The sequence below is a fragment of the Miniopterus schreibersii genome, assembly GCF_964146895.1.
Source record: "Miniopterus schreibersii genome assembly, chromosome: 20".
Classification (NCBI taxonomy): Eukaryota; Metazoa; Chordata; class Mammalia; order Chiroptera; family Miniopteridae; genus Miniopterus; species Miniopterus schreibersii.
Genome location: NC_138122.1, coordinates 22,079,982 through 22,107,005, shown reverse-complemented (window position 1 = coordinate 22,107,005; position 27,024 = coordinate 22,079,982). Strand labels below are relative to the sequence as shown.

Sequence of the window (27,024 nt, the reverse complement as noted above, 5' to 3'; positions counted from 1 at the left end):
CAGGGGTATGTGTCGGGCAGGGCTCCTCAAAGGTCTTTCACTTTTAGATGAAGAGGGATACTTAAGTTTTGCTGTTGGGTTTTCAGGTTTCAGTGGCATAAATGACCTTAAAGGTAGCCGTTGCTAAGTGGCAACTGATTGTAAAAGAAAGCAAATGTGACAGCCATCTCTCTGGCCCGTTTCCTCACCACACAAAGGGCTATGACTGAGCTGTCAGTGTCAGCTCCGTCATAGCCCTTTGTGCCCAAACATTTGTTTCTGTGTCTCATATTTCCTGAATCTGTCAAAAATACCACCCCCCATGAAAACGTATGTGCCATCTCATATCATTATGAATTCTTCTGCTCCCTGAATTAAACTTTGCTCTCAGAGGTGGAGGGTTAGAGGACAGAACTGCCTCGTTTAAGAGCATTGTGTTGACGCCGAGGCCCATGCCTCATAAAGGGAGAGAGATCCACTTAGGGCTCTCAGCATCATTCTACGTATTTGGACATATTTCCTAATTTAGTTCTGAAGGACTTGGCATTCAGTGGCAGGCTGTACTTAGCAGCACACGGCACGCATCCTAATCAGGGGATGCGAGTGAAGTCATTCCGAAGGCTGCGGTGTGTTTGACAAGGACGTTGGCCTGGCGCTGCTGCCTCAGCTTACATCACGCTGGAAAATAATTGCAAACGTTTCTTAGGATAATCACTCCCTTCACGCGAGTGTGAGAAGTCTGGATTGGTTGCTTGCACTCGTCACGAGGTGAAATACTGTCTGGGAGACAGATTTGGAATCAGACCCGCAGTGCTCGTGGGTTCCGACCACATACTCCCACCCCCACCCCAGGATCTGCAGCCCGGCTCCTCTTTTGTTCAAGGTTCCATTCCAGACAAAAACTAAAAACTTAGTCTTTTCCAAGCAGAATGAATAACTTAAAATGGAAAGTTCACAAAGTATACATCTCATTTCCTTTTCACTTTCACCTTAAACATGTTTTATCCTAACTTTCTTCTTGGACAAGTTTAGGGAGATGGTCCTTGGAGACCAGTTTTCTAGGCCGCTGAGTGATGCCGACTACCAGAGGGAGCCGTTTTTGTTGCCTAGGTGACTCATTGTTAATGACTGTTTATTGAACACATGCTGTATGCTAGGTTTCTGATTGGCACTGGAAAGGTGGAGATGAATCAAGCATGACACCTGCCTCAGGGCTTTCAGCCTTGTGTCCCTCCGCAGCAGCTTAGTCGCATAAGGGTGTTTCTCCACGTTGGGATGGACATCAGGTCATAGGGAGACCTTCACACAGTAAATCTGCTAAATTCCAAAGTGATGAAAAGTTAAATCGATGAGGATTGAACATTCAAATGAATTTTAATACTAAAACATGTTTTAGTATTAAAATGGTATCAGTAAGTGATATAATTGTGTCATTTCATAGTACATGAAACTCTCCTCACATGCTTGGAGAACCCTGAGGCAGTTCACGGAGCTCCTCCCCCTGGGTTTCTGAGAACAAACAAGAAACCTCGGACCTGAGGACCTTTGAGGACCCGACCACCTCTGATCTCTATACAACCACAGTGGTGATTCTGTGGAGAGCATGTCTTGGAATGCTGCTGCTGCTGCTTGTGGAAGCTGAGAGTGCTTTAGGATCTCCACTATCCTGAACCACTCCTGAAAGGGTTCCCTGTGATGCAGGGAAGAGTATTTTCCACTGTGTTAAGGTAATGGCGTAACTGTTGGGGATTGAGACAGGTAAACCTTTGGCAAGTTACTCGCGTGGGAAAGGTATGTCATGTGCTTGTTAGATACTGAGCACTAGTACCTCCCCATCCCCACCAGCTTTGGGGTCAGGTGGACTTCATCAGGAAAGCCTGGGCAAGAGGGCAGTTCAGGCAGAGGCAACAGGCTTGGAGGGGGGACTCCTGGGGGGCCGGGAAGCAGCACCAGGGTGATGCAGGCCGGCTGGAGCACAGGTATATGGCTGGTTTGCCTTTTGAGTTAAGCTTAGAATTTTATTTAGGGCCTAATTTTCCTGATGGCTTTCCCGGTTATTTATGTGGAATTTCCCTCCTGGTTTACCAGTTCACACCCATGGGAGATGGTGAACTTGGAGCTGATCTTTGCTTTTGTTTCATGTTATGGATGGGCGTGGCTTTGGTTTCTTCCTGCCAGATGGGTCTGGGGCCCAAGAGCAAGTCAGTTTGTTCCAGGGCTTAAGAATCTTTTTCAGTTAATGAAGGTCAAGAGGAGGGCCATTGGAAAACTTGCCTCTGCTCTCCAAGTAGGATAGGGCGCATGCTGTGGATGTTTCTGGACAGTTGAGACTGCTGGTGTTGGTTTGGGGGAGAGCAGGAGAAAGGGGCAGACAGAAAATGGCCTATGTGGGTTTGAATTTTAGACTATTTACGGCATTTAACTATTTTCAAATGCACACAGAAGCTTAAATGAGACTAATATTACAAAGCGGAGAGTTTCTGCTCTTCATCCCGTGCCCAGGCGAGCATGATTTGTTAATGCCCTCAGCACGCCGGCCTTCTGGAAGGCACTGTGTCGGACGTGGTTTAGACGCAAAGCTACTCTTCTAAGCACTGTCCCAGTGTGGTGGTAATTCACAGGGTAAATCCAGCTTTGTAGACAGACGAAGGGAAACTCCAGCTCAGTCCACGTTTGAAGGCTCACATTCCAAGTTAATGGACTTGAGAGGAGTGGTGAGGTTTGCAGTGTGTCAGAGTGAGGCCAGGAGTCTGAACTGTGCCATGTGCAGAAAGCAGCTTGGCCTTGACCTGGGCCCCAGCCTCCGCTCACCTCTCCTGCTCCACAGCAGCCCATTGATGTGAGACCCACTGACTGAGTCTGAACCGAGTTTGATACCAAGATGCCTTTCTAGGTTAGAACCTCTGGCCCTGCCTCCACCTACTTCCCCCTGTGGCCTCTGCACTGTGACATTTCCTAGGGTCATGTACTCTTATCTCATGTTCACAATAAGCTTTAAAATGTATATTGAAAATGACATGGAAATAATTTTTCTGCAGCCCATTTCCTCTGCCCTTTCCCCACCTTAGCTGCCTTTTTACCACTGGTGGGCGCCCTTCCTCATGGTCCATTTCAGGTTTTGTCAGAGCGATGGCTGTGTGCCAAGGACTGAGGTGACGTCCTAATGCCCACTTTCTGCCTGGCCTTGAGACCAGGGGTGCCAGGCTCTGGCTTTCTAGGCTCACACCTCCAGCCCTTGCTCCAGCCAGGCTGGCCCCGTCCAGAATCTGCCCTGTCTGTTCCTGACTAGCAGGAGCATTCCCATCTCCCTCCTGTCTCTTCTGTCCTTGCAGGAAATGCCAGCCAGAGCCCCATCTGTCAGAAGGAGCCTCACGAACTTCCCTGGCTTTCAGTGAACGACCCCTTCTCTGATCCCACAGCACACGCATCCTGCATCTCACATTTGGGTACTGTTACTGCTCAGCACTATTCTGAACCAGATTGGTACCAATTGGAGCCAGGAAGTGAGCACTTAGAGCCGAGTAACATTTTTTTTAATGGCTAGAGTTTGTTTTGGGCTTGGAGGCAGGGTAGATATAGTACAGGGGTTCTCAAACACGGGCAGGCTCCAAAAAATAGGGCTCTCTGGACCCCAGCCCCAAGGCTTCTGATTCAGTGACTGGGGTGGGGGCCAAGAATCTGCATGTCTACTGAGTGCTGCCGATGCTGCTAGTCCAGGGGCCACACTATGAGCACCTGGGGTGGAGGTTTAAAGAGCACGGACTTGGAAGCCCACCCACCTGGGTTTGAATCCTGATTCTAAAACTTCATAGCTGTGGAAGAGGTTTGACATCTATGGAATTGTGGGGATCAGGTGTTTTGCACATAAGCAAACACTATCAGTATTAGCTATTGTTAATAACCATTTTTGTGAGGAATCAGAAAAGGCATTGTGAGATGGTGGCAAACATTGACACAGGGATGAGAGTGGCTGGGCTCTGCCAAGTGAGTCCTCAGCGACTTTTGTTACCTGTGTAGTTTGGAGAGTTCTTTACGTGTGAACCACTGCCAAGCATATGTCTGTGTGGGTACAGTCCTGCCCCGTGCGGGGGTGCGAAGGGGAGCCTACAACTGGACTGTTTGCCCCACGCCAGAGGCCCCACTGTTTGTTTTTTCACTCTCCTCCATCAGGCCACTTGTCCTAGGTCTCTGGTATTAGCCACATGCTGCCTGTTGGTCCACTTCTGAGCCTTTGTCTGGTCTAACTTGGGAGCAAACTAGCAGTTGCCAGGCCAGTGAACAGAAAGTGGACACCCAAGCAGTGTAGTACCCTGAGTGCATGCAGATATCTACCTCACAGTCATCTCACTTGTAACTTTCCCATTTTAAAAACAATGTCCAAGTTACCTTTCATTTTCAAGAATTCATAGTTTGTGGCTTCAGTCTTCTTCCCAATATATAAAATAGATTTACTGCTAACTTTTTTCCTCCAGGGGCCTGTGATTAGCTACGTGTCGTTAATGTTTGTGAAGCTCTTTGACACTGTCCATGCTCTTTATTGTAATGAGGCCTGTTGGGAGCATGAAAGAGGGCTGTGAGGATTTTCAGCTCCAGTCACACATTTACATAATTATAATCTCGTCATTGGAGTGGATGCTCGGCTGTGAACACTTCCTGCTCGTTTTATGTGTCCGTGAGTCAGTTCTTTGTGGTCACATCTCTTTTCCTTATTCTAGAGCTAGGACAGAGATGGTCTGTGGAGATCCCCAGAGCAAAGCAGAGAGCATCTTCTCTCACTCCCCAGAGCAACCTGCCTTCCCTTCTTGTCTCCAGCACCTGTGCATGTCGGGGGGGACAGGCAGAGGGATTTGGATTGTTTGCCTGCATTTTCACCAGTGCGTGCTCTCGCTCTCTGGGTTCCTTTCAGGCTTAGGTCACAATAGGTGTTGGTTTGGCCTCGCTCTGGTCCTTTGTAGACATCTGCCCACATCACAAAGCGCCCGCGTTTGGCACAGTCTGCGGTGATTGGCAGTGCCTTCCCGGGCAGAGTCCAGTCCTGGAACAGTGGGGGTTGCAGGTGCACTGGCACGTGGTGGTGGGGAGCTCACACGGCCTTGCCTACCCAGCGCCTGGCGACACTCAGCAACACCGTCCTATTCCTGAAATATCTTGGCCTCGCGGGCTTGTCACTCCAATTAAAACTTAAACATGAAAGCAGCCCAGGCTGCCTCTCCCTTTGTGCTGCCGTTGAGCGTGGCCTGTGCCAGAGCATGTCATGGAAACTGGGCGGGGGGCAGTGGGGGTGCTCTGTTTCAGGGATCTGTGCCGTCAGGGGTCCGTTTCTTCCAGCTCTGCGTCTTGCTGGTTGCTACTGCTAAGTGCACCTGAGAGGCAAGCTCTTGTTTGCCAACAGAAAGTCACCTCTGGGATGGTGGCGAAAGTCATTTTCCACATGTTCACAGATACGCCTGTTAGCAGGCCTCACGCTCTGACTTATCTCTGGCGAGGACTTACAAAATAGTCTCTCTGGCTGATTGTCAAAAATTACATCATATCGGAGTAAACTGCTTTTAAATGAGACATCCATTATTCATGTATATTAACTGCTTTTTTATTTTTTTATTGGCTGTTTTGTGTATGATTTACTCTCTCCTCACTAGCTCCCCCCTCCTAGTTGTCTGTCTTTCTCATTGTTTTTTTAAATCTTAGCTCATCTGTAAATTTATGAGGCTATTCACTTATCTTTGTGTGTCAGCATCACTATGTGGACCCTGCATTTTTTGTAGTGAAACTTTTGACCACATTTTGTGGGTCATATTTATGTTGGGTCAGAATAGCAACTTGGGTTGTTCACTTGAGTAAAATCTACCCCAAGAGTGGGAGATCTTTTTCTTTTGTATCCTTTATTTAAAAAAAACAAAAACATTATTAGTCTCATACTTCAAGATCTGTACCGAATAGAGCCGTGCCTCCCACTCCTGGAACAGCTGAACGTGTTGCTGTTGGTGGGAAGCAGATTGATTTACCGTGTTCATTTGCACGCGCGGAACATGTCTTCACTGTAAGGCCGGTGTATCTTTTGCCTGCAATTAATAGACACAGGCAGAGATGTGTAGCATCTATTCATTCTTTCATCAGATGTGCAACGAGTTCCTATGTGCCAAGCACAGTACACATGTCCAAGGAGCCCTCTGTTCACTCCGAATGGAACCTTGTGGTCGTGATGCGTCACCCTGAGTTGGCACCTAGCTGCTTGTAATAATAGGGCAGGTACAGTTTTCTGTTTATTTAACCCCAAATCACAGTCTATCCTGTTTGTTTAGCCCCACATGAGCATTGTTGTTGTTCTATGTAATTAACATTTGTTTACTTTCAGGCACACTTACCTGGATCTTTGCTTACAGTTCCTCTCAGCATCTCAGACCTTTTTTTCCATCTTCCAAAAGTATGTTTTTAGAAGTTCCTTTAGTGAGGGTCTCTTAGCCACAAGTGTTCTCCATGTTTTAATCCAAACAAAAGTCTTTACTTCACCGTCCTTCTAAAGTGGTTTCGCTAGTCCTCTGTAACTCTGGGCGGACAGTTATTTTCTCTCAGCCCTTTGGAGAGAGTCGTGACTGTGACTTCCGCGGGTGCCCCTGAGCTGCTGGCCTAATGTCATTTCCTCCTATGACTTTTTCTCTTCTTTTGGCTGCTTTTAAGATCTGCTTGTCTTTAATTTTTTGCGGTTTCACTCTAATGTCTCTAGGTGCGGGTTTAGTTTTATTTTTCCTGTTTGGGATTTCTTATGCTTCCTTCCTTTAGTTGTAGAGAATTCTCTGTTGAAACTTTCCTCTCCCTCGTTTTCTCTGTTCTGCCTGGACTCTGGGCAGATGTGACCAACACGTTGCAGCCTCCATGCTATCCACAGCTCAGTCATACTTTCTTTCTCCATCTTGCTGTTACCTTCTGAATAATTTCTTAAAATCTCTCTTAAAATTCACAGGATTCTCTCTTGGACTCTCTTTAATTACCTGTTTAACTCATTCGTTGACTTTTTAGTTCCCAGAAAGCCTGTTTTTTTCCAAAGCTGCTCATTCATTTTTTTGCTTTTGATGCTACCCTCTTATTTCTATAAACACTTTCTTTATCTGATAGCCTCAGAAGTAGAATTTGTGTTTGTTTTCTGCCTCTTATGTATGATGAGTTGTTCCTTTCTGCATTTGGAATTTTGTTTTTATTGTGAGCTCATATTTGGCTGATGGCAAATTGTAGCTTTCCTAAGGGGTCTGGGTTGAAAGGGCCTTCCTCCTGAGAATACTGCCAGGTACTAGAGCATGTCACCAACCTGAATGTACTTTAAACTGATTACTGGGTGTGGGATTTTGACCTTGCAGGTAGTGTAAATTCAGCTTCTGAACCTGGGTGAGGGCAGATGTGTGATTGCACACCCCAGGGCCAGCATTTTCCGTCCTGAGCTGAGCCTGAGGCAGACAAGCCCCCGGGTACGGTAGGCTCTCTTTGCCAGTGAACAGCTTGCTTTTTACTAAGTAGTAGCCGCCTGTACGAGGGCCGCTTTATGCAGAGGCCTCCATCCTGGTGTTCACTTGGTGCTGGCTAGAACCTTGGCCTCTTGTCCCCAGTTCTTTAGGCTCCTGGCACTGGCGGGTGTCCCAGAGCACCCCCAGCATGAGAGCCCACTTCCCTTTCTGGATTTAGTGTCCTTTTTTTGTCATTGTTGTTGCTTATTCACTTTAGAGAGAGAAAGGGAGGGAAGCGGGGAGAGAGAGAAACATCGATGTGTTGTTCCACTTATTCATGAACTCATAGGTTGATTCTTGTCTGTGCCTTGACTGGAGATCGAACCCACAACCTTGGCCTGTTGGGACGATGCTCTAACCAACTGAGCTACCCAGCCAGGGCCGTTTGTTTTCCATTTTTGCCTCCTCGGAATTTTTCTGGTTTCTTAGAAGTTAAACAGATAGGTTGAAAGAATGTTTATTAATAGACTTTTATCTTGCATTTTTGGCATTTGTAAACAGAAGGGTTTTCCAGACAGTAGAGTCTGCCATATTGTCAGAACTGGACAGTTTGGGGGTTCTAGAATCTGGATATTTTGGAAGGAGATCTGTGGAATGTCTTCCTATTTTGAGTAGGATGGAGTGATCCCTTTGTACAGGCCAGCAGCAAGATTAGACATCCAGAAAAGGGAGGGTGTTAAGAAAAGGAATATGAGTGTTTATTGTGTCCCAGACTGTGGTAAGCTCAGGGTTCTGATAATGTGTAACAGTCAGTCAGTCTATCTATGGAGCACCTGGCACACGCTGCATCCTTAGTCAAAGCTACAAGAATTAATGATGGGATTTCTCTCCCAAGGAACGTAGCGTGTAAGTCTAGGACAGTGTTTCACAACATATGGCCGAGGGCTTGGTTAACAGCCTCGGCTGACCTGCTGAAATGACAGTCTCCTTGGTAACTCTCTGATGAAGTGTGGAGACAAACACCTTCGGCCAGGACGGAGGGAGCCTGTGTGCTGAGGGCACAACCAGAGCACACAGTAAGCTGACAGGGATGGAAGGCAGTGAGAGTGGGTGGGTAAACTCTAGAGTCTGGCTTCTTATCATGACTCCCCACCTCATAAGAGCAAAATATATGTGGTAGTGATGGAGGTAGGTTATTGGGGGTCAGAAAAGAGAGTAGGTAGACTTTGTCATCCCCAAGAATTTCAGTAAACCCCCATGACTCTGCTTCAGTGCAGCCTAGGATCTCTTAATCCTGTGCTGTCCTGGATTTAAGAAGTGTTTGCCGTGCTCAGTCCAGTTCTTCCTGGGGGAAGGAGGGTTGGTCTGCCTGAGCTCACGCCACTGCAGGGACAATGGCCATTTCTCAGCTGTTTCTTCATGGTATGGTTGGGAAGCTAGTCCCGGGCACACTGACTGGTCCAGGTCACACCTGGAGGGTGCAGGGCCTGCCTGCACCAGGACAGTGACTGATGCTTCCCAGATGTTGGGCCTGTGGCTGCCGCCCCCTTCCCGACTTTACACGGCTGTCCCTGCTGCTTACAGCACCAGCTGCTGGGACAGGGCCACAAGGTGGGTCTCCTCAGAGATGCAATCCCCTCGTATGCAGGAGCAGGGCAGCTGGTGGCCGCGCACCAGCTGGCGTGGAGGTGGATTGTTTCCGCTGGCAGCGCGCGGAGGCTTCTGCACGTCACCCGCCGTCCCTGTCATTCCAGTGCCTCCAGCATGGAAGGTGATTAATAAATATTGTTGACTGGCTGTTGAGCAAATTACAGCATTATTTATTTTTTCTGAAAATGAGAAACAACCCAAATATCCATCATTATGGAATTATATATAGAGAGAAATTCTATGCCACCATTAAAAATAACAAGATTTACCTATAAATTGACGAAAGAACTCTCATGTTATTTCGTAGAAAAGACAAATTGTAGAACAATAATTCCATTCATAGAAAAGAATAATTTTATACGCACATACAGGGAGAGGGAGGAGACAGGTAGACATAAGCCAGATGTGTACAGAGAAAGTCTAGCAGTATATACACTAACCTGTTTGAGTGGTTGTCTCTGAGAGGTGGGTGCACAGAGGTAACCACTTTTGTTATGTGCTGTTATGTTAGATTAACTCAGGCAAAATTGGAAGGCAGCTATTCTCACCACTATACCACCATCGCCAACAACTCAGGCAAAATTGAAAGTTAGGATTCTAAGACTAGGATTTATGAAAATACTTTAAGATCTCTAAGAAGAAAAAAACAGAAAGAAAGAACATTCTGCTGAAGTTCTTTCCAAACAATGTTTCCTTCTACCAGGAGCCCCTAGATCTGCCTGGACGCTGAAGAGAAAGGAAAACCACCCAGATTGTACATTGCAGCTCCTGTAGTTATCTTTGCAAAATATGCACCAGTCTTAATGTGGTTTAATTGTTTGAGAGATTTCTTGAAGAAGCACCTGGCTCCTATAAAAATTTGCCCTGTAATCACTATTTAAGCTCTTTCATAATATCCACTTGGTACTTAAAAGAAAACATCCCCAGCAAGATCTATTGATTGGGCAGTCACATTAGTGCAGAATATTTTCTCCAAGACTGTAGCGATGGGTAGCTTTTTCCTTCTTTCCAGCATCTCCATACACCTCTGAGGGTGAATCAAGTGGCCATGGGTTGAGACTCGCCCAACTAGGGCAATAAAGAGAAAAATTAGTCTAATGCATGGTCTTAACAAGAGGGAGAGTGTGAGCATGAATAATTAATCTCACCAGGCCGTGGCAGTCAGATAAAATGAAGTCCCATTTGCTCAACCTTATTAAAAGAGAGAGAGTATGAGAGGGAGGGAGGGAGGGAAGGAGGGAGGGAGGGAGGAATGGTAAAGGTCGTTAAGGGACCTGTAACAGGGAAAGGACCGCCTCTGAGATGGGTAATGTGTTTTCTAATCTCTGTGGTCTTTAACTAAACATAATGGTGCAGGTACTCTTCGGATAGTTCTGATTCATTGAATTATTAAACACTGTAGAAGATACTTGACTCCTGACAGCTAACTTAGGCGTCTTTATGCAGAGGCTCTTTGGAGAGGGATGAGCTCTCATTGTATCCCTCAGAAATGGTCCAGCCACTTGTCAAAAAAGAACTTCTAGAAAAAGTAGAGAATTGGAACTGACTCAGTATCAGACTTTAATTCTTGTGTTTACCGTGGACGTTTTACATTTTAAAGGCTTACCTTCCTGCTAAAGAAGCTGAAATATTTTAAAAATGATGCTGAGTCCAAGAACCCTGTTGAAAGGTCTGTAATGATAAGTGCAAAATAGTACTTTTACGATAGACCATGAGGTTGCTGTTTCTAGTTTTTTCTACCTTCAGGAGCTGATTTTATGCAATTTTTAGGTTATTCACTGTAGATAGAAGATGTGATTATGTCTGTGTTCTTACCTGGGAGAATAATCTTATTTTGGATATTTTAGAATTGTTGAAATTTTCTCAGAAACTTTATTCTCAGCTGCATGAAAATACAAGTAAAATTTAGCTTGCTCGCTATCGTCTTTTGGATTAACAAGGCATTTTAAAATTGGAAATCACCGTCTTTCGGATGCTGTTAGCAATAGTTAGTATTATAGCAGTGCCTGGACTATTAGGAATATCCAAAGATTCACTTGTTAGAAATGTGTGTTTGTCTGTGAGATTGATGGAGTTCCAAGTGGAGACAATTGATTCACTTCTCAGGACTAAGTAAGAATCTGTGTAATAATGCTTGATAAATGAATAGGTTATAAGAAAACAAAAGCACTTTTTCATATGTGTACGAAGAGAGGAGAAGCTCCTTACAAAATAGTCCTGTTAAAACTTTCGAGTTCAGTGATCAGTTTTAACCCCATGGTCAGCATAATAGGATGTATGCACAGAACTCTGTCATGAGGAGGCTTCTGAACTGTGAATTTTGGGGCAAGAACTGTGTCCTTAGTACTTACAACAGTGACTGACCCATAGCAAGCATTGAGTGTTAATCAAGTTGAACTGAGTTACTATGATTTTTATAGTGGACTTAAATAATTTTCAGAAAGAATATGAATCATCCTTTTTTTTTTTTTTTTTTTTTTTTGTCTTTGCTGGAGAGGAGGCAAGTGTTTACATTTAATGACTACATTGTCTAGAGATCAAGAATACCTTTTATTTGCTTCCATATCTTATAGAGCAGAGCTTCTTAAAGTGAGCCAGTGGAGAGGGACTGAAGAGGGAAACACTGGGACCAGGACTTTGGGTTTGGGTGTGTGGTTTAGTCTAAAGGAATCATCCAGTAGTTGACTATGCAAGTGGCATCCTCCTGGATGCTGGCACTGTTCTTTCTTTTACCTTCCATGGTGTGACTACAGAGAGGAAAGAGAGGCTCGGCTACATGTTCCCGACCTGTTGGCTTCCCCATTAATTCCAAACTGGAAGCAGTCAGTGACCCTGGCTTCCTTGCCTCTTTCTCTGTGTTAGGAAACCAGGAAACCTAACTTCCTCATCTGGCATTTTTCTTTGTGTCCTTCAAGTTTGCACCTTGGACAGAGGAACTCAGGGTTTTCCCTTATTTTCTTTGGCATTTCCTTTTGTCATTTGAATAGCCGTATCCCTATAATGTCATTACCTGGAAGAGGTCAGGATCTTTAGTGGCAGAACGCCTTTAACAGGGGCTGAGGTAATGAACCCGTCCTGGACGGTGCTAAAACGAAGCTGTTGGGTGTAGGTCTGCCGTGTGTAACAGACACCCCATGTTTCCCTCCTCCCCAGATCCTGGTCTACGGCCTGGAAGCGGAGCGCTACGTCTCGAAGCTGGGTAACGCGCTGGGCGACTTCACATGCGTCAACCTCAGGGACAGCCCTCCCAACCTCCTGGTCAGTGGCAACATGGACAGGAGGTATGTCTGGGTAACCAGATTGTGTAGCCACAGCAGTTTCTGCCACGGCCTGGCCACCCACCTCCACAATGCTCCCCCCCCGCTCATGTTCCTCAGTTCCCACTCCACAGCTTTGTCCACCCGAATTCAGCCCGATCCCATAAATACTGTGTCGGTGAACTTGGAGGACAGAGTCTTGGGCTAGCTAATAGTTGGACGGCGCCATCCCTGCCCCGTTTCCCCAGCACCACGGGAAGGTGGTCTTGGAAGCCATTTGGTGGATGCAGTTGGTGGAGGTCCAGCGAGACCACTTGGAGTATCTTTTGTCTCCCTGCTGCAAAATTTGTTTGGCATTTAAAAGCTCACTTTCTAATATTAAAAACAATAACCTAAGGGATGAATCATGTTCAACAAAATAGGGTTGCCTGCCAGATGATGTCAAGAGTGTGTTTCAGAACACTGTGGTGTCCCTCCAGTGGTGGGGGAAAGAGACCGCACGTGAACAGGTTCCAGTTTCTATTTAGGTGATTAGCAGTCTTCTCTTCAATGCATTGGCTCGGGGAGTCGGATTTTCCCGCTGCAGGGCCCGTGCCAGCCATGGACGCTCCAGGAACCATCAGCGCGAAAGGATTAAAGTGTTTGAAAAGACTCTGAGTCCAAATTTTAGGGTTTCCCCCCCCCCCTCCCCATGCCCTCTCCCTTTGTCTTTTCCTTTCCTTTCTAATTTTTGGCCGGTTATCTGCCATGTCTGATCCAGTCCCCTGAAGAGAGGTAGCATGGCTAGAGGCCAGGGTCTGTGGCGCCCCCTCCCCCGGGCCAGCCCCAGGCTGCAGGTGGTGGGCTGCTCGGTGGGGGGATCAGATCGCGAGCGGGTGCTCCTTCGTGCCAAACCCCACATCTCTGATGCACCATTGTAGCAGCTTGCAAAAATAATGATTTTGTCAAATAATATTTTCAACTCCTGACCTTCACCCCTCTACTATCCCCTTCCCTTAGAGTCAGAAGAAAATGTGAGTAGCTTTCCTGAAAGAAAAGACGATCACTTTTCTCAAGGCCTCCTAAAATGGCCAGTATTTCCAGGGCTTGAGAATTGAACTCCTCAGTGTATCCAGTTTTTCTCTTTAAAAAAACCCACACTAGGCTTGATAAGTGGCCCCACGTGTGCCCCAGCAAATGAAACACATCAGTTTGTAGTTTTAGTCTCACGTCTTAGTTTCCAGACTGAGCTACACAAAGGCTCCAAGCTTATCTTATAGGATCTCCCCACAGGGACCTCGCAGCTACTCGCTTTCCAGGAGAGCACATGCAGAGGGCTCTGGGGCATGCAGATGGAAGGGTTGGGGATCGTAGGTTAGGCTGGCTTCAGACATTGTTTACCAGCAAGGCCATTTAGGTGGTCAGGCAGAGCCACAGTCCCAGGAAACCAGGATGGTGTTCCAGAGAGGAGACCTCTGCCTTCTGCATACCTTAGCCCGGTCAGCCCTAGAACCGAGAAGCCAGGCTGTCGCCACCGCTGTCAGCTGTGCCCGGGGCTGGCGGTTAGTCCGAGGTGCATGTACTCAGTATATACACTCAGTGAAGCTGACTTTCCCCCTGGAGCAGGGCTGCCTGGTTATGTGACCGTTGCCAGAGAGGAGCCAACTGCTCGGTGTGAAAGGGTTCTCGGTTATTGTGCGTCCAGATCGGACCACGTTAAGTCCAATTTGCTAGTAACCAGTGTTGTTGTTTTAAACCTCGGCTCTCTGGATGAAAAGAACAGACTCGTGGTGTGGAGTCGGGGCGGGGACTCTCACAGTGGCCTTCAGTCGGGGCAGCACGAGACCCGCGTGCCAGCCGTTTGGCCCCTGCCCATGCGTCCGCGCTCACCCTCGCAGGGAAGAGGACTCCTGGCGTCCGAGCAGCAGGGCTGGCTGTGTGAGTTCGAAACGCGGGTACACACTGCGCATCTGGGAGAAGGACAGAGTAAGGGACCTGCACTTTTAAACGAAGCGGAGGGAGACATTGTGGGGTGTTTTGGTTTTTTCTCAAAGGCTTCATAGCTACGAGCAGGATCTCATCAGAGAGGGACACCCAGGCTCGTACAGCTTATGTTTTATTTCAAAAGGGGGAGGAGTAAGGGGTCAGATACTATGAAGAGAACTATATCCTTGTCTGTTACTTAATGGCTGATGCAATTTTTGAAAACCTAGAACTCTCCTTTTTTTTAAATTTAAAAAACTGAATTTCCAGTGCATTCTCTCAGTACTTTGTAAATAACTTGAGAATGAAATGGGCTGTAAAGATACATAAACGTGTCCCAGATTAAGACAAAAATAGTTCTGCATTAAAATAAGGAAGTCAGCTTGAGTTAGTTTGCAAACATGGGTGGAATTTGCAAGGAGTTTCTGTTTTGGTGGGGGTGGGGGTGACAATGGTGGAAATAGGCTGAAATTAAAAATGAAAAAAGGTCACCTAGCCTGTCACCCTTTCCAGAAAAAAAACAGAAGGTAGTGTCTGATGAAGATTAAGAGCCTGATTAGGGTGGAAACTGAGTTGTTATTGGATTGTGCTTTTCCCTTGCTGGGCGAAAAGGGCTATATATAAAGTGAGAGGGGGGAGGGGGGCTTTGCACAAGAGTTTTAACAGTGTAGATCAGTGAGTTTTTCTAAATGCATATTTGGTCTTTCCTGCTAAAGCAAGAAGCAAGCAATGAGTAATGTCAGAAGAGAAGTGGCTTAGAGTAGGTATTGGACTTGTGTCTGTTCTACTTACCACAGTATCTCCGAGTGCTCAGTGAGTGCACAATATGTTTTGTATTTATTCTAAGACATACTTTTTTTCCTTACATTTTCACTTCTGTGAAATCGGCATCTTTAAATTGGCAGAATTTTTAAATGTTACATAATGGTGCTTCCTACAGTCAGTGGTGTTTTCAGTGGAATGAAAGCATGTATTTGTTCAGCGAAGGCAAAATGACCGAACAGTTTAGGAATTAGACCATTTATGAGAAGCCTGAATGGGTTACCAAGAGAAATCAACAGGAAATGGATTGCTTTTTTTTAAAAGTATAAGCTCTGTTTGGGGTTCATTGAGCACTTAGAATCTGTACATTTATGTCTTCCACCAGACTTGGGAGGTGTTTGGCCATTCTTCAAATATTTTTTCCTGCGCTAATCCCTTTGTCTTCTTCTGGGACTCTGAACCTTTCAGTGTTTCCTCACAGGCCGCTGAAGCTCCGTTCACTTTCTTTCCTAACTGCTGTTCTTCAGATTGCATAATATCTATTGGTTTAACTTCAGGTTCACTGGCTCTTCCTCTGTCGTCTCCATTCTGCTGCGAGCCCCTCCAGTGACTTTTTTATTTCAGATTTTGTATTTTTGGGTTCCACAACTGCCATTCAATTCTTTTTCGTGGTTTCTATTTCTCTGTTCCGAATGTCAGTCTTTCTTACCATTTTACTTTTACCTCATGGATTATAGTTACAATAGCTGCTTTAAGTCATTAATGATTCCCCAAGTCTGGGTGGTTTTAGGGTTGATATCTGTGAGTTGTTTTTTCCTTTGAGAATGGGTCACATTTTCCTGTTGTTGTTGTTTTGGGCGGGGCTGGGGGGGAGGTGGGGATATGTCAAGTAATTTTGGGTTGTATCCTGGACAGTTTGTTATTTTGTGTCCACTTTGGGTCTGTTAAATAATCCTCTGGAGACTGTTGAGATTTATGTATTTATTTATTTTAAGGCAGGCAGTCTCCTTGGTTAGGTTCAGACTGCAAGTTCTGTGTTGTCTTCTGTGGGTGGTCATTCTAGTGTCCGTTCAGTTTCCAAAGCCTTTGCTGTGTCCCTCTGGCTCTGTCCACACGTGTGCCCCTCAGGTTAGTCTGAGATGGCAGCAGGGTCAGTCTAGGGGGTTCTCAGAGCCTCCGCTGGGCTGCTTTGGAGCTGTCCTGCATGCTCAGAGACAAGCCTGGGGTCACTGGGCTGGCTTGTTAGGGGCCATAGAATGTTCCATCAAGCAGAGCTCTTCAAGACCATCTAATATTGACCTGGCTGAGGAAACAGGTCCAGGAAGGTTGAGTGATTAGTCTGAGGGACTGTTACTCAATGGGCAACATACAGAGAATTGGACCCTTCAGAGACACAGCTTTGAAATGGAGAGCTCTCTGCACAGCCTAGTTGGATAAAACTGGGCTGTTTTTCTAGTTGCTGTTTCAAATGAATGATTTACTAAAGACCATCATCACTGTTATATAGATAAAGCTATTGATTTGGGGATATAGGTTAGATTTAAAATCCTCTTTAATAGCCCAGGTTCAATGAAACAAAACAGAATCATGTATTGATTTTTTTTTTTTTTTTTTAATACTAGTTTTCTTGATTAATTTGGTCATTTTTTTAAAAAGAGCCTACATTTTAATGCCTTCTTGCTTGTTGCCTTTATTTTCTGGATAGAAATATAGCCGAAGGTCAGGTCCTTCTTAATGAAACTGCCGAGCCAGAGTGGGAATAGGCTTCTCCTTTGCCACCTAATACAGTTCGCCTTATTATTACATGGGATTATTTAATCCAGAGCAGTGGGAAGCGTGCCTGAGTTGTGACCCCCAATTAAAGAGTCTCGGAGCTCACTTCTTGCCCTGACAAATACAGAGTTGCCGCGTGCTTCCGGCCCTGCTGCCTGCTGTTACAGAGAGAGAGAGTGGGGCATAAATGTCGTATTTGCTCCATCTGCAAGTGTTGTAATAAGTTATTCAAAGCTCAGCACAGGACCAACCAGAGCGTGCCTCCCTCTCCCTTCCAGCACGTTTTCCTGCCCATCAGATGGATGCTCCTCTGTTGGAGTCTTTGGAAGGTTCTGGTGTCTTTTGTTTTAATTGGCGGGCTAGAGCCGACTCCTACAGTGCAGTTTTCATTAGAGAGGGGCTGGAGAGAGAGAGTGTTGGAACAGCCCTCCAAGCCCAACCATGAATATTAAACATAATACAATTACAGCTTTCTGACCAATTATTTTTCTTTTCAACGGGGAACGTTGATGAAATACGCGCTAGATGGGGACTCACATATCTACCATTGGCTTCTTTTTGCCCCTGGAATCGGTCGCCTTGGCATATATCTGTGCCTCTTTGCTGTGCTACCTGTCTCCCAGCTTCGGGTATTTGATTTGAGTGCTGAGGACACAGGCTATGCCAAGGCCCACTGCTGTTCAGGTTGGGGCTGCGCACAGTCAGATGTCCAAGGCAGACCCGGGCTCTGAATGTGGATTTGCATGGCTCATGTGGCCTTCCAGAAGCCAGAGCGATGCCTGTGAGATGTTGCATAAACGCTTTTCCCTTTTCCCTGTGGGGAGACGCTCAGGTCTGTTTTGGCCCATTTTTGTTTTCTTTGGTGATACAAACGCACAAATGCTGCATCTTTTGGTGTATTTGTGTATTTTGTTTGGAGCCATCCGTGCTATCTAAATACAATAGGAAAACAGATGGCAAACTTTGAACTTCTGGACCAAATTTGTGTTTGCCTTTGTTTCCTAAACAGCCAAACTGTAAATTACAGAGCATAAATATTTCACAGAGGGGTTCTTAATGAAAGTCACCATGGCAAAGTAGACCCGTATTAACCAAATATGCGCTGGAAAGTATTGGGGCTAAAATGTTCTTTTCCCTTGTCCTTTTCAGGTCCCCATTAGTAAGCGGTGCAGCTGCGGTGGCTCTAGGCTGCGTTCCCTTTACAGCCCTGTACTTCCCCCTTTCTCACCCACCAGTGCCTAGATAGTGTTTCTGAGTGCTGGCAGGGGGAGACCCTGGTTTGCCAGCACATTGTACGTTCTCTCTGCATCTCTCCAGGCCCACCTCCCTCGCTGGGAAGTGGGGGATTGAGGCTTGCTGGAGTAACAGAGGCCCCATTAATATGCATCGCCTAGTTGGTTGCATGTCCCAGCCAGGAGGAATTCATGGATCTTTCCTCTGTGCTGAGATTACATCTGTATTTGAAACAGAATATCTGTATGGGGGTGTGTGTAAGGTATGTGTGCAGTTTAGAGAAACAGAAGGCCTGTGCACGCCCCCAGGTGTCCCTCCCATCATGAATGAGCTCTTTTCTGCGACAACACAGCAGTGTCCAGAACGAAAGGTAAACACTACCGTTATTCCCTCTTTATTTCCCAAGGTAACCGCAGCCAGTTTGCATTTGTCCTTTCAGAATCTTCTCTTTAAATTTTTTCAGTTTTACTTAAACAAGTAATCTGCACATTCAAAATTGAATTAAAAAACACAGAGACATAAATAGGGAGAAGTCAGTCTTCCAGGGACAGGGAGCCTTTTCTGAAGCGTGTCTGCATGTGCACAGCGCACGCCCTCCCCACTGCCACGTGCTGGGCCCGTGGTGGACCCGGCGGCGGCGTTTGGGGATGGCTGCCCGTCAGTGTGCGTGTGCACAGATCTGCCTCATTCTAATGGCTGCACAGGGCTCCACCGCGATTGCTTGACCTCATACTCGGGTGACTGAGCTCGTTGACTGCCATCCAAACTCACCACCCCCTGAACGTTTCTTGTTTTTCCTGCCAGTCTGATCATCACTCCTTAATAGGCAGTGTCTCTTTTCCTTAGGTTTCTTTTAAGACTTCTTTTGGCTGTTTCCACTTCCTGATACTCTTAGATAGTATTTCTGTTTATTGCAATTACTGCTTATCATGTGTGTAGCATATATTGAGTTTTGCTTTGTGACCTGTTCAAAGCTCTTCTGAGTAGGTGGGCTTGTCCTGTATTGGGTCTTACTTAAGCTGTCTCCTCGTGCTAGGTTTAGTGTTTGTCACTTTGTGGCCTGTGCATGGGCTCCTCCCAGTATTTTGCTGCATCACTTTCAGAGTATCTACCGGTAGGTCACCTTGAGTCCTTTTCTGTTGAAAGAAAAAACAAAAACCTCTTAATTATGCGTTCCTATTTGGTAGGTAAGCTGGTATACAACTTCCGGTTCAAAATAATTAAGAGTGTAGGACATGGACCATGTTTCAGACAGTCCCTTCTCACCACATTTTTGGTGTTGAGCGTATGCTTTTGGTCACACTGAGCATGCTAGTGTTATGTTTGCCCAGCGCCCCTGCCAGCTGAGTTCAGTTCACCTGTACATACATTTTTCCACAGTCAGTTTCTGCTCTTGTGTTTTATTTCAGGAGCTAAGTATGTTGGAATTTCTACTGGGTAAGAGATTTCCATCTCATCTAATTTATCCTGATGTGGAAGTTCACATACTTGTATAAAAAATAGTTTTTAAAGAGGTTCTTAAATTCAAATGACTGCCCTGCCCAGTGTTGCCCTAGGTTGGAGCATTGTCCCGTACACTGAAAGGCGGCGGGTTCAATTTCCATTCGGGGCATGTACGGGAGGCAACTGATAGATGTTTCTCTTCTCCTCTCTAAAATCAATAAAAAGCATATCCTCGGGTGAGGAGGAAAAAAAGGAATTCAGATGATGATGAGGCAAGTGGTTCTTTCCAGACTTTCGGTAAGAGTATGTGGCCACTGGGCAGTCACTTCTCACAATTCTGTTCTACTTGCTCAACTGTAGGTGCTCCCTTCCCAAATTTCAGCAAGATGGTGATGAACAGAGTTGAGTTAAATGTTATTTTCCCAACCAGGTAAGGGTTCAGGTGGTAGATAAGTAACTAATTTACCTCTTACCCTTAACAGAATATTATACCACCAGCAAAATTTCCATGCTGAGAGTTAAACTTACCCTTAGGATAGCCGACATCCATGTAGGGGTGGAGTCAGAGCTCAGCTTCCCTCTGGATGGGCACCCAGGACAGGAGTCTTCCCTGTTGAGCAGATAAATGAACAATAGAGCAGCTACTGGAGTTGTCCTGAGTCTATCTTGTTCTATGTGCTTTTAAATCATTCTTTGCTTCTTGACCTCCTATGTACAACAGTGTACTAAGGAGATAATATTTTATATCGGCGTTTAGATAGTTGCAACCACAAGGGTTTTGTGGTCTTTGTTTTCATAGGACTGTTGTTCATAAACCAACCAGCACAGCCAAGGAGGGATTTGTCATTCCCTTTCACTCTAACCTCCATGCTCATCTTGGGCCTTCCAGGGTGAGAATCCATGACCTCCGCACCAACAAGATCGCCCTGTCGTTCTCTGCCCACCAACTTGGAGTCTCCGCAGTCCAGATGGATGACTGGAAAATTGTCAGCGGGGGCGAGGAGGGCCTGGTCTGTGTGTGGGATTATCGGATGAACCAGAAGCTGTGGGAGGTGCATTCCAGGTAAGGCTGTTTCTTGGTGTTTCTAGTAATAATAATAATAATGATAATACTAGTCAACCTCTGAGCCAGGCATTGTGCTCAGTGCCATCTAGGGATTATAGTCCTCACCATAACCCTGTGAACTAGCTGCTGCTATTATCTCCATTTTTCAGATGAGGAAACTCAAGCTCAAAACGAGCTGGTCAGTAGAGAGGCATTTCCTCTCTTACATTGTGAAAACTGCCCTAATTCATTCCCAGCTCTGGTAGAGACCATAGGGACTCCCTGACTGAGGTGTAGGCGAGACAGTGTGGAGGCAGGGCTGGCCAGGCCTACCTCCCTCCACATCGGTCTCAACAGTAGGATGTGGTTTTCTGCCCATTTCATTATACTGTTTGGAAGGGCACTTAGGACTGAAAGTATTCAGGCTTGAACTTGGAGGGATGTGGAGTCTCAACCTTTAACTTGAATATTCAGGAGAGAAATAGGTACTCTCCTGAGCTCAGGCAGATGGCTTCACAGGTGTAGGTACATGTATATGAGGGGGGCCTAACTGGGTAAACATTTTCCAGCTTGCTCCTGACCTTTAAAACAGGGATCATCCCACCTCACCCACATCCGCCCAGAACCTGCTTTTGAGGCAGGTAGGATGAAAGGCCACAAGCTTTCTCCCCAGCTGTCCCTTAGTACCATTGTAAAGAAATGTTCAGGGACAAGCAGACTGTGAGAATAGAGGAGAGCATGCACAGATGCCTGCAAATATGAACTGAGCTTTTGTTCCCTCTCTAATGCAACCATGATAAATTAGACCCGTGAGAAGGCAGCAGTTTTCATTTTAAGTACAAGAGGTGGCCAGGTTAAAAGAAGAATTTGGTTTCTTCCTTGGAGGGCAGTGCTGGAGAGTGCCTCGGCCAGCAGCGTTTTCAGGCTACAGCCCTGCATGGCGCCTGCACTGCCTGGCCCTGTCCCACAGGGTAATCCACAGACCAGTCCAGAGGCCCTTTTGTGGACTTCGGTGGTGATGCACTGAGTTGCCACCAGGTGGTGCCAAAAGGCAACTAAAACTCCCACACATTGGACTCCCAGCAGTGTTTGCCTTTGAGGAATCCCTTTTAATTGTTCAAGAGCTGGCTCCCCTTGGCCTCTAGGACAGTTCCCTAGGCCCAGACTCCAGCAGATCTCATTTTCTCTTCCTGAAACGCTGCGTGCCCTTGGATGAGTCATTCTGGTGAAGCCAGGTAAGTAGGGTCTTCCCAGGATTGTGGTGCTGTCCCAGTCTCCGCCCTCCAAACTTGTTTGTAAATGCACGTCCAGTTCTACCCCTGTTCAGTGGCTTGTCCATCATAGGTCACCGTTCTCACCAGAACAGGGCTGATACCTCTTCAGTCACCTGCCACACTGTTCGCTGCCATTCCGATGCTCTTCGAGCACTGGTCCAGCTGTTGCTCGGGCAGTTTCCTGTCCTGCCCCACTGTCCACTTTAAATTCTCCAGGTCCTCCCTCCTGTCCCCCCTTCTGTTGGTAGTCCATCTGTCAGCCAGGTGCGGTCTGGCTGGTGGATTCCTGGTCCCTTGTCCTCCTTGAGTCCTGCTCACACCCATCCTTTGCTCTCCATTCCTCCTGCCTTGCTGGGCTCCCCCAACTTATTTACAAGAGACTCCTTTGTTCTAGCCAAGAAGCCTGTGCCCTGCTGGCCCAGCCTGAACAGACCCTGCCCACCCATGGTCTCGTGCCCTCCTCCTGGTGCTGGATTCTGTCCCATCTGTGTGGCTTACACTGTCTCTCATGCTCTGGGAACACTGTAAACCTCCTTTTGCCCACCCTGTATGTCTTACCTTCTTGACCAGTTAGGCCTCTCTGATGGCAGGCATCTGCTTGCACTGGACGTTGTTTCTCAGTGTTTCTGGCTCCGTGCTATGGTCACAGTGGGCAGTGGACAAAGCCTTTGCTACACATATTTCAAGCCATTTTATGGCAAGGTTTTCTGAATGTGCTTTCACAACCTAGACCACCTGTGTCACATGGATCCTCCCAAATTTAAAAGGGGCCCTTTTATGGATCTGCGTGCCTGCAGAGAGCTTGAATGGTCCAACACCAGCCTGGGGGTGGGCAGAAATGGGGGTGTTCTCTACTGTGTGCTGCTGAGTTTATCTTTGATGTCCAAAACCAAGTTGGTGGGGGCATCCAGACTTGTGTACAGAGTGGGACCTGGCTCAAACTAACTTGGGGAACAAAGGTGAGACACCATCCCCTGGGGCCCAGTTTTCTCCTCTGTACAAGAAGCACTGGCTTGCTCAGAGGGCTCTAGGAGCCCTTGCTGCGCTCTACTCCTGAGGTTGTAGGGCTTACCTTGACAAGAGCGCTCTCCCCGTGTGTTCCAGGCACCCCGTCCGCCACATCTCCTTCAACAGCCACAGCCTCATCACGGCCAACGTGCCCTACAGGAGGCTAGTGCGCAGTGCCGATCTAGACGACTTCACCACACACCGCAGGTCAGTGGGCTGGGAGGTTTGGGCTGGATGTGCAGAAAAGATAATTCCGATTGATTTTAGAATAGAATCCACCCCCACAGTGCCACAGTACTCCCTCCTGGATGCCCCTAGGCGCAGCCACATACAGATGCAATAGAGTGAGTGATGTTAGCAATTAATATGCTAAGTGCCAGTTTTAAGTGGTTTCCCCACAGTATCTCTTGGCTGCCTGGGTGGGGACACAGGGAGGGCTGGCCCTATAAGCTGAGGCTGGTGGGGGTTAGCATCCTAGTCACAGGCAGAGCCCAGGCCTCTGAGTTTAGTCACCCTGCTGGGTGGCTGGCTGGGTAACTCAGCTGCCAAACAGGAGACCCCCATGCTGGTGCCTCCTCTTACTAGCTTGTTGACCTGGCTTCTAAACAGCCTCTCCTCCTAGCACTTAACTCCCACCACCAAACTTGGCCACTTACTCGTTTACCTCTAGTCCCGGGATCCTGAGTGTCCAGTGCACTGTGGGCCCAGAGGACAGATTTAAAATGAATCACTGTCCTGTCTCAAGTGCCTGCTGCATGGACAGAAGCCTCAGGGCATGGCCCTCTTTGTGCTCTTTCTAGACACTGGGGGCTGATCCGTGCCTACGAGTTCGCGGTGGACCGGCTGGCCTTTCAGAGTGCTCTTCCCATCTGCCGCTCATCCTGGGACACCACGGCAGGCCACAACTATGACCTTGCGCTCTCCTTTCCCTATGACAGTACTTAGGGAACAGAGAAAATGGGAAGAACCAATTTTATGAATTTGAAAACAACAGAGGAACTCTGCACCTGGTTTCAAAGGTTTGGGGGAAGCAGGCAAGCCCAGGGTACACTTGCGTGACACCCACCTTCCTGAACTGCCTTCACTTTTCCCGTCTTTGTCAGGCTTATTTCATCTCACTGGTCCCTCTCTCCTACTTTGAGAACCGCACACTGATGACTCAAATGTAGACCTCCTTCCCACAGCCCCCTCCCTCTAGCTCAGCCCTTCCTCTGCTCCCACCTGTCTGAGGAGTGACACCCCCAGGAGGGTTTCCATCTCTCCTGATGCCTGTGGATCTTCCACATCGTCATGGACACTACAGGGCAGGGCCTGGCTGCTGCTGTGGCTCTGGCCTGGGGTTATCACTGTGAACAAGGCCCTTCTGGGCCCTGCTCCCACCTGCTGGCCGTCTTTCCAGCCTCAGACCCTTCCTTTCCCCTTTGGGTGTGCTAGTCTCTGAGTCTACAAGGCTCCACCACCCACCCATCCTTGGATGAGATCAAGTATTCACTTAGGGTGGGCTTCCCTGACACCATCCCCACCCAGTGCAAACCTGGGGTTAGTAGTACTTTTCCACAGAGCTTTACCACAGTTTATATATTTATACCATTAAGGACTATTTTGCTTACTACTGCATCTACAACATGTGATACAAAGCAGATATTTTCTATATAGTCATTGAATAAATAGCCATCCTCCAAGTGAGACGGCTGCGATTCTACAATGGAGAATGGGTGAGAAGTGGGTGAGCTATCTGAGGAACCACCGTATTAAACAACATGAGAGAACTGTTCATTTGATAAATAGCTTCCATTTCCAGAGGATTAAGGGGGTGAACTGCTGCATTACTCTTGATTTACAGTGTTCGCAGCAGCAGCCACCTAATAGGCCTTCAAAATAGAAACAAAATCCACATTCCTAGTGGGTTAGCAACAGATCAAAGCAGCAAAAACACTTAAGCATTAAGACTTACCGTGTATATGGAATTTTGTACCTTTCAAATACCCATAGACCATGCACAGAAATTGATACCATACAGGCCATATTCAGTGACCCCCAATCCTAATACAATAAAATTGAGACCATCAGAAAGCTAAATAATGGAAACATAAACCTGCAAATCCCAAATGCTCTGAATTAACTTGGTTTTAAAGAAGGAAATCAAGGTGGGAAATTATGAACTCTAGACCTGGGCAGTGAGGAAAGCACAGCACCAAAACCCAGGGGGTGAGGCCAGAGCGGGCCTGGGAGGAGCTGCAACTTTAATAGAACTTACCTTCCCTAAGCTTTCTGGGGGAACAGCTAACAGTGATCCCAAAGGAAGGGGGGGAAGGCATTCCAACAATAAAAACACATTATTGAAATAGAAAACTGAATAGTAAAGTTTCATTTTTGGGAAGACAAAACACACAAGTCTTGATCAAGAACGATAAAAGGGAGCACAAGGGACTGTCAGGAACAGGAAGGGAGCCACTCTAGGCACAGACCGAGCACTTTCAGCATGGGGATGGTTTGGCCACGGGAGTGGAGCTTCTCTCCCATCCACGAGCGTGTCAAGTCGGGCACCATGCGCCAGTACTCAGCCCCAGCACCTCCGAGTCCTGAAGGCTGTCGTTAAAAATTCCACGTCCAGCTGGGAGGCCAGTGGGGCCAGATGAAGAGCCCTGCTTCCTCTCAGGCTGCCTTCCTGGGGAGGCAGCATTGGCCCAAAGGCTCTCTGCTTCCTTTCAACCCAATTACTTCATAAATGAAGCCGCTCTGCAGTTAGCAGTGAGTATTTACTCACTGTTATGCGGGTGTCTGACTCCCTCCGACCTCCCTTTTATAAGGTTTTCATCTCTTGTAGTCTTAATGCAGCCCGGCCACTGGGCAACCTGGTTCCTTTTAAGAAACATTCTTGTCAGTCTGATTTCACAGTTCATTTCGCAGGTATGTTCTCCCTCCCTAGCTGGGCAGAAATTTTACATAATTAAACAGTTTAAAAGAAATCTGACCAGGCAATTGTATTAAAATTAAAAGTAGTTTTAAACTATTGTTATTCACTGCCAACAGCCAGTCCAGTGTAAAATGTTACACAGGCGGGTTTTCCCCAACCTGTTTATAACTCATCTCCCATTCATGAAAAGCGCCTGGGTTTTGTGCAGGAGAGGTTGTCGGACCCCAGCCGTCCTCTCTAAGCCCGCCACCCTCGGTCAGCTTCCTGCTGTAGGCTTCACCTCCCCGAGGAATCGGCCGGACGGGGAGAGGATCAGCGCCCCTTTGTAAACCGCATTTACCCAGCAACAGAGTCCAGCCCTGGCCCGTGTCCACCCCTCCTGTTCGGCCCACCTTACCTTTTCCCCGCTGGCTGTTTTCGGGGAGCTTCTCCCCATGTTCTGGGTTGGTAGCAGATTTGCCTTCTGCTTCTCAGACTCCCCCCGCTGTCTCCCCTGCAGACAAGAGAGACTCATGTGCTGTGGGAAAACCAGAGGGCCAGACACCAGCGCTCTTGTGTCTTTGTCTGAAAACATCGTGACTTTTGCTTTCTACTTCATAATGTCTGGGTTGGTTCTAATATTAAATTTTTAAACTTTTTTGTTGCTCAGATGATTTGCCACCTCTGGCATGGTGTACGGTGACAGTCCCCTGCCTGTCGCACCGTGCATGGTGGCCTGGTTCTTCCATCCACGGTCCTCTCTCTCAGAACCACCACTACAGGGTTCTTAGCCCAGGAGCCAAGAAACCCACAGAATTACATGTGAAATTGTACATTAGCATTTTCTGAGAATTTCATCGCTGCCGCTAGACTGTGCTTCGACCCAAGCCACGTGCTGCCATTACCCAGGCGTCGCCTTCCCACGGCAAGGAGAAGCCTCACCCTGGCTCCCTGGGTTTCAGCCGGAGGAAACACCGAGTTTCCCTGAGCGGGAGCTGGGGTCCTAGGGAAGCCTGCCGCCCCCAAGAGGAAGTCTTCCATGTCCCCTCGGGAACTGGAGGCGCACTCTGCAGTTAAATGACAAACACTGGCCACCGCTGCTCTGCCTGTCATTGTAAAAGAAATGGCTTCCCCTGGAGAGGCCCCAGCCTTGCGAGCTGGTGGCTGGCCATTACGGGCCAGTCCGACAGCAACTCAGACGAGCTGCCTCCTTCCCGACTCGGGCCTCTGCGTGGGGCAGCAGCTGCGGCGGCCGAGCTCGCGGAGCGGCCGCACGGGCCCGCCCGCCTCCCCCCACGCCGCCACA

At 47.3% G+C, this 27,024-nt stretch overlaps 1 protein-coding gene and 1 long non-coding RNA gene across 2 annotated transcripts in view; one reads left to right on the top strand and one right to left on the bottom strand.

The window, feature by feature from the left end:
• FBXW8 (F-box and WD repeat domain containing 8) overlaps positions 1 to 26,377 on the top strand; it is an 80,899-nt gene extending 54,522 nt beyond the window's left edge. The window contains exons 8-11 of the mRNA XM_081123561.1: positions 12,219 to 12,346; positions 20,385 to 20,558; positions 22,919 to 23,029; positions 23,623 to 26,377. Of these exons, the coding sequence (XP_080979687.1) occupies positions 12,219 to 12,346; positions 20,385 to 20,558; positions 22,919 to 23,029; positions 23,623 to 23,767 (558 nt within the window). The 3' untranslated portion in view covers positions 23,768 to 26,377. The remainder of the gene's footprint in view (positions 1 to 12,218; positions 12,347 to 20,384; positions 20,559 to 22,918; positions 23,030 to 23,622) is intronic.
• LOC308550126 lies at positions 18,411 to 25,521 on the bottom strand. The gene is made up of 5 exons (XR_013997842.1): positions 23,479 to 25,521; positions 22,887 to 23,052; positions 20,359 to 20,580; positions 20,024 to 20,105; positions 18,411 to 19,188 (listed from the first exon to the last, which is right to left on the bottom strand). It is a non-coding gene; the product is annotated as an uncharacterized lncRNA (long non-coding RNA).
• Positions 26,378 to 27,024: the final 647 nt, after the last annotated feature.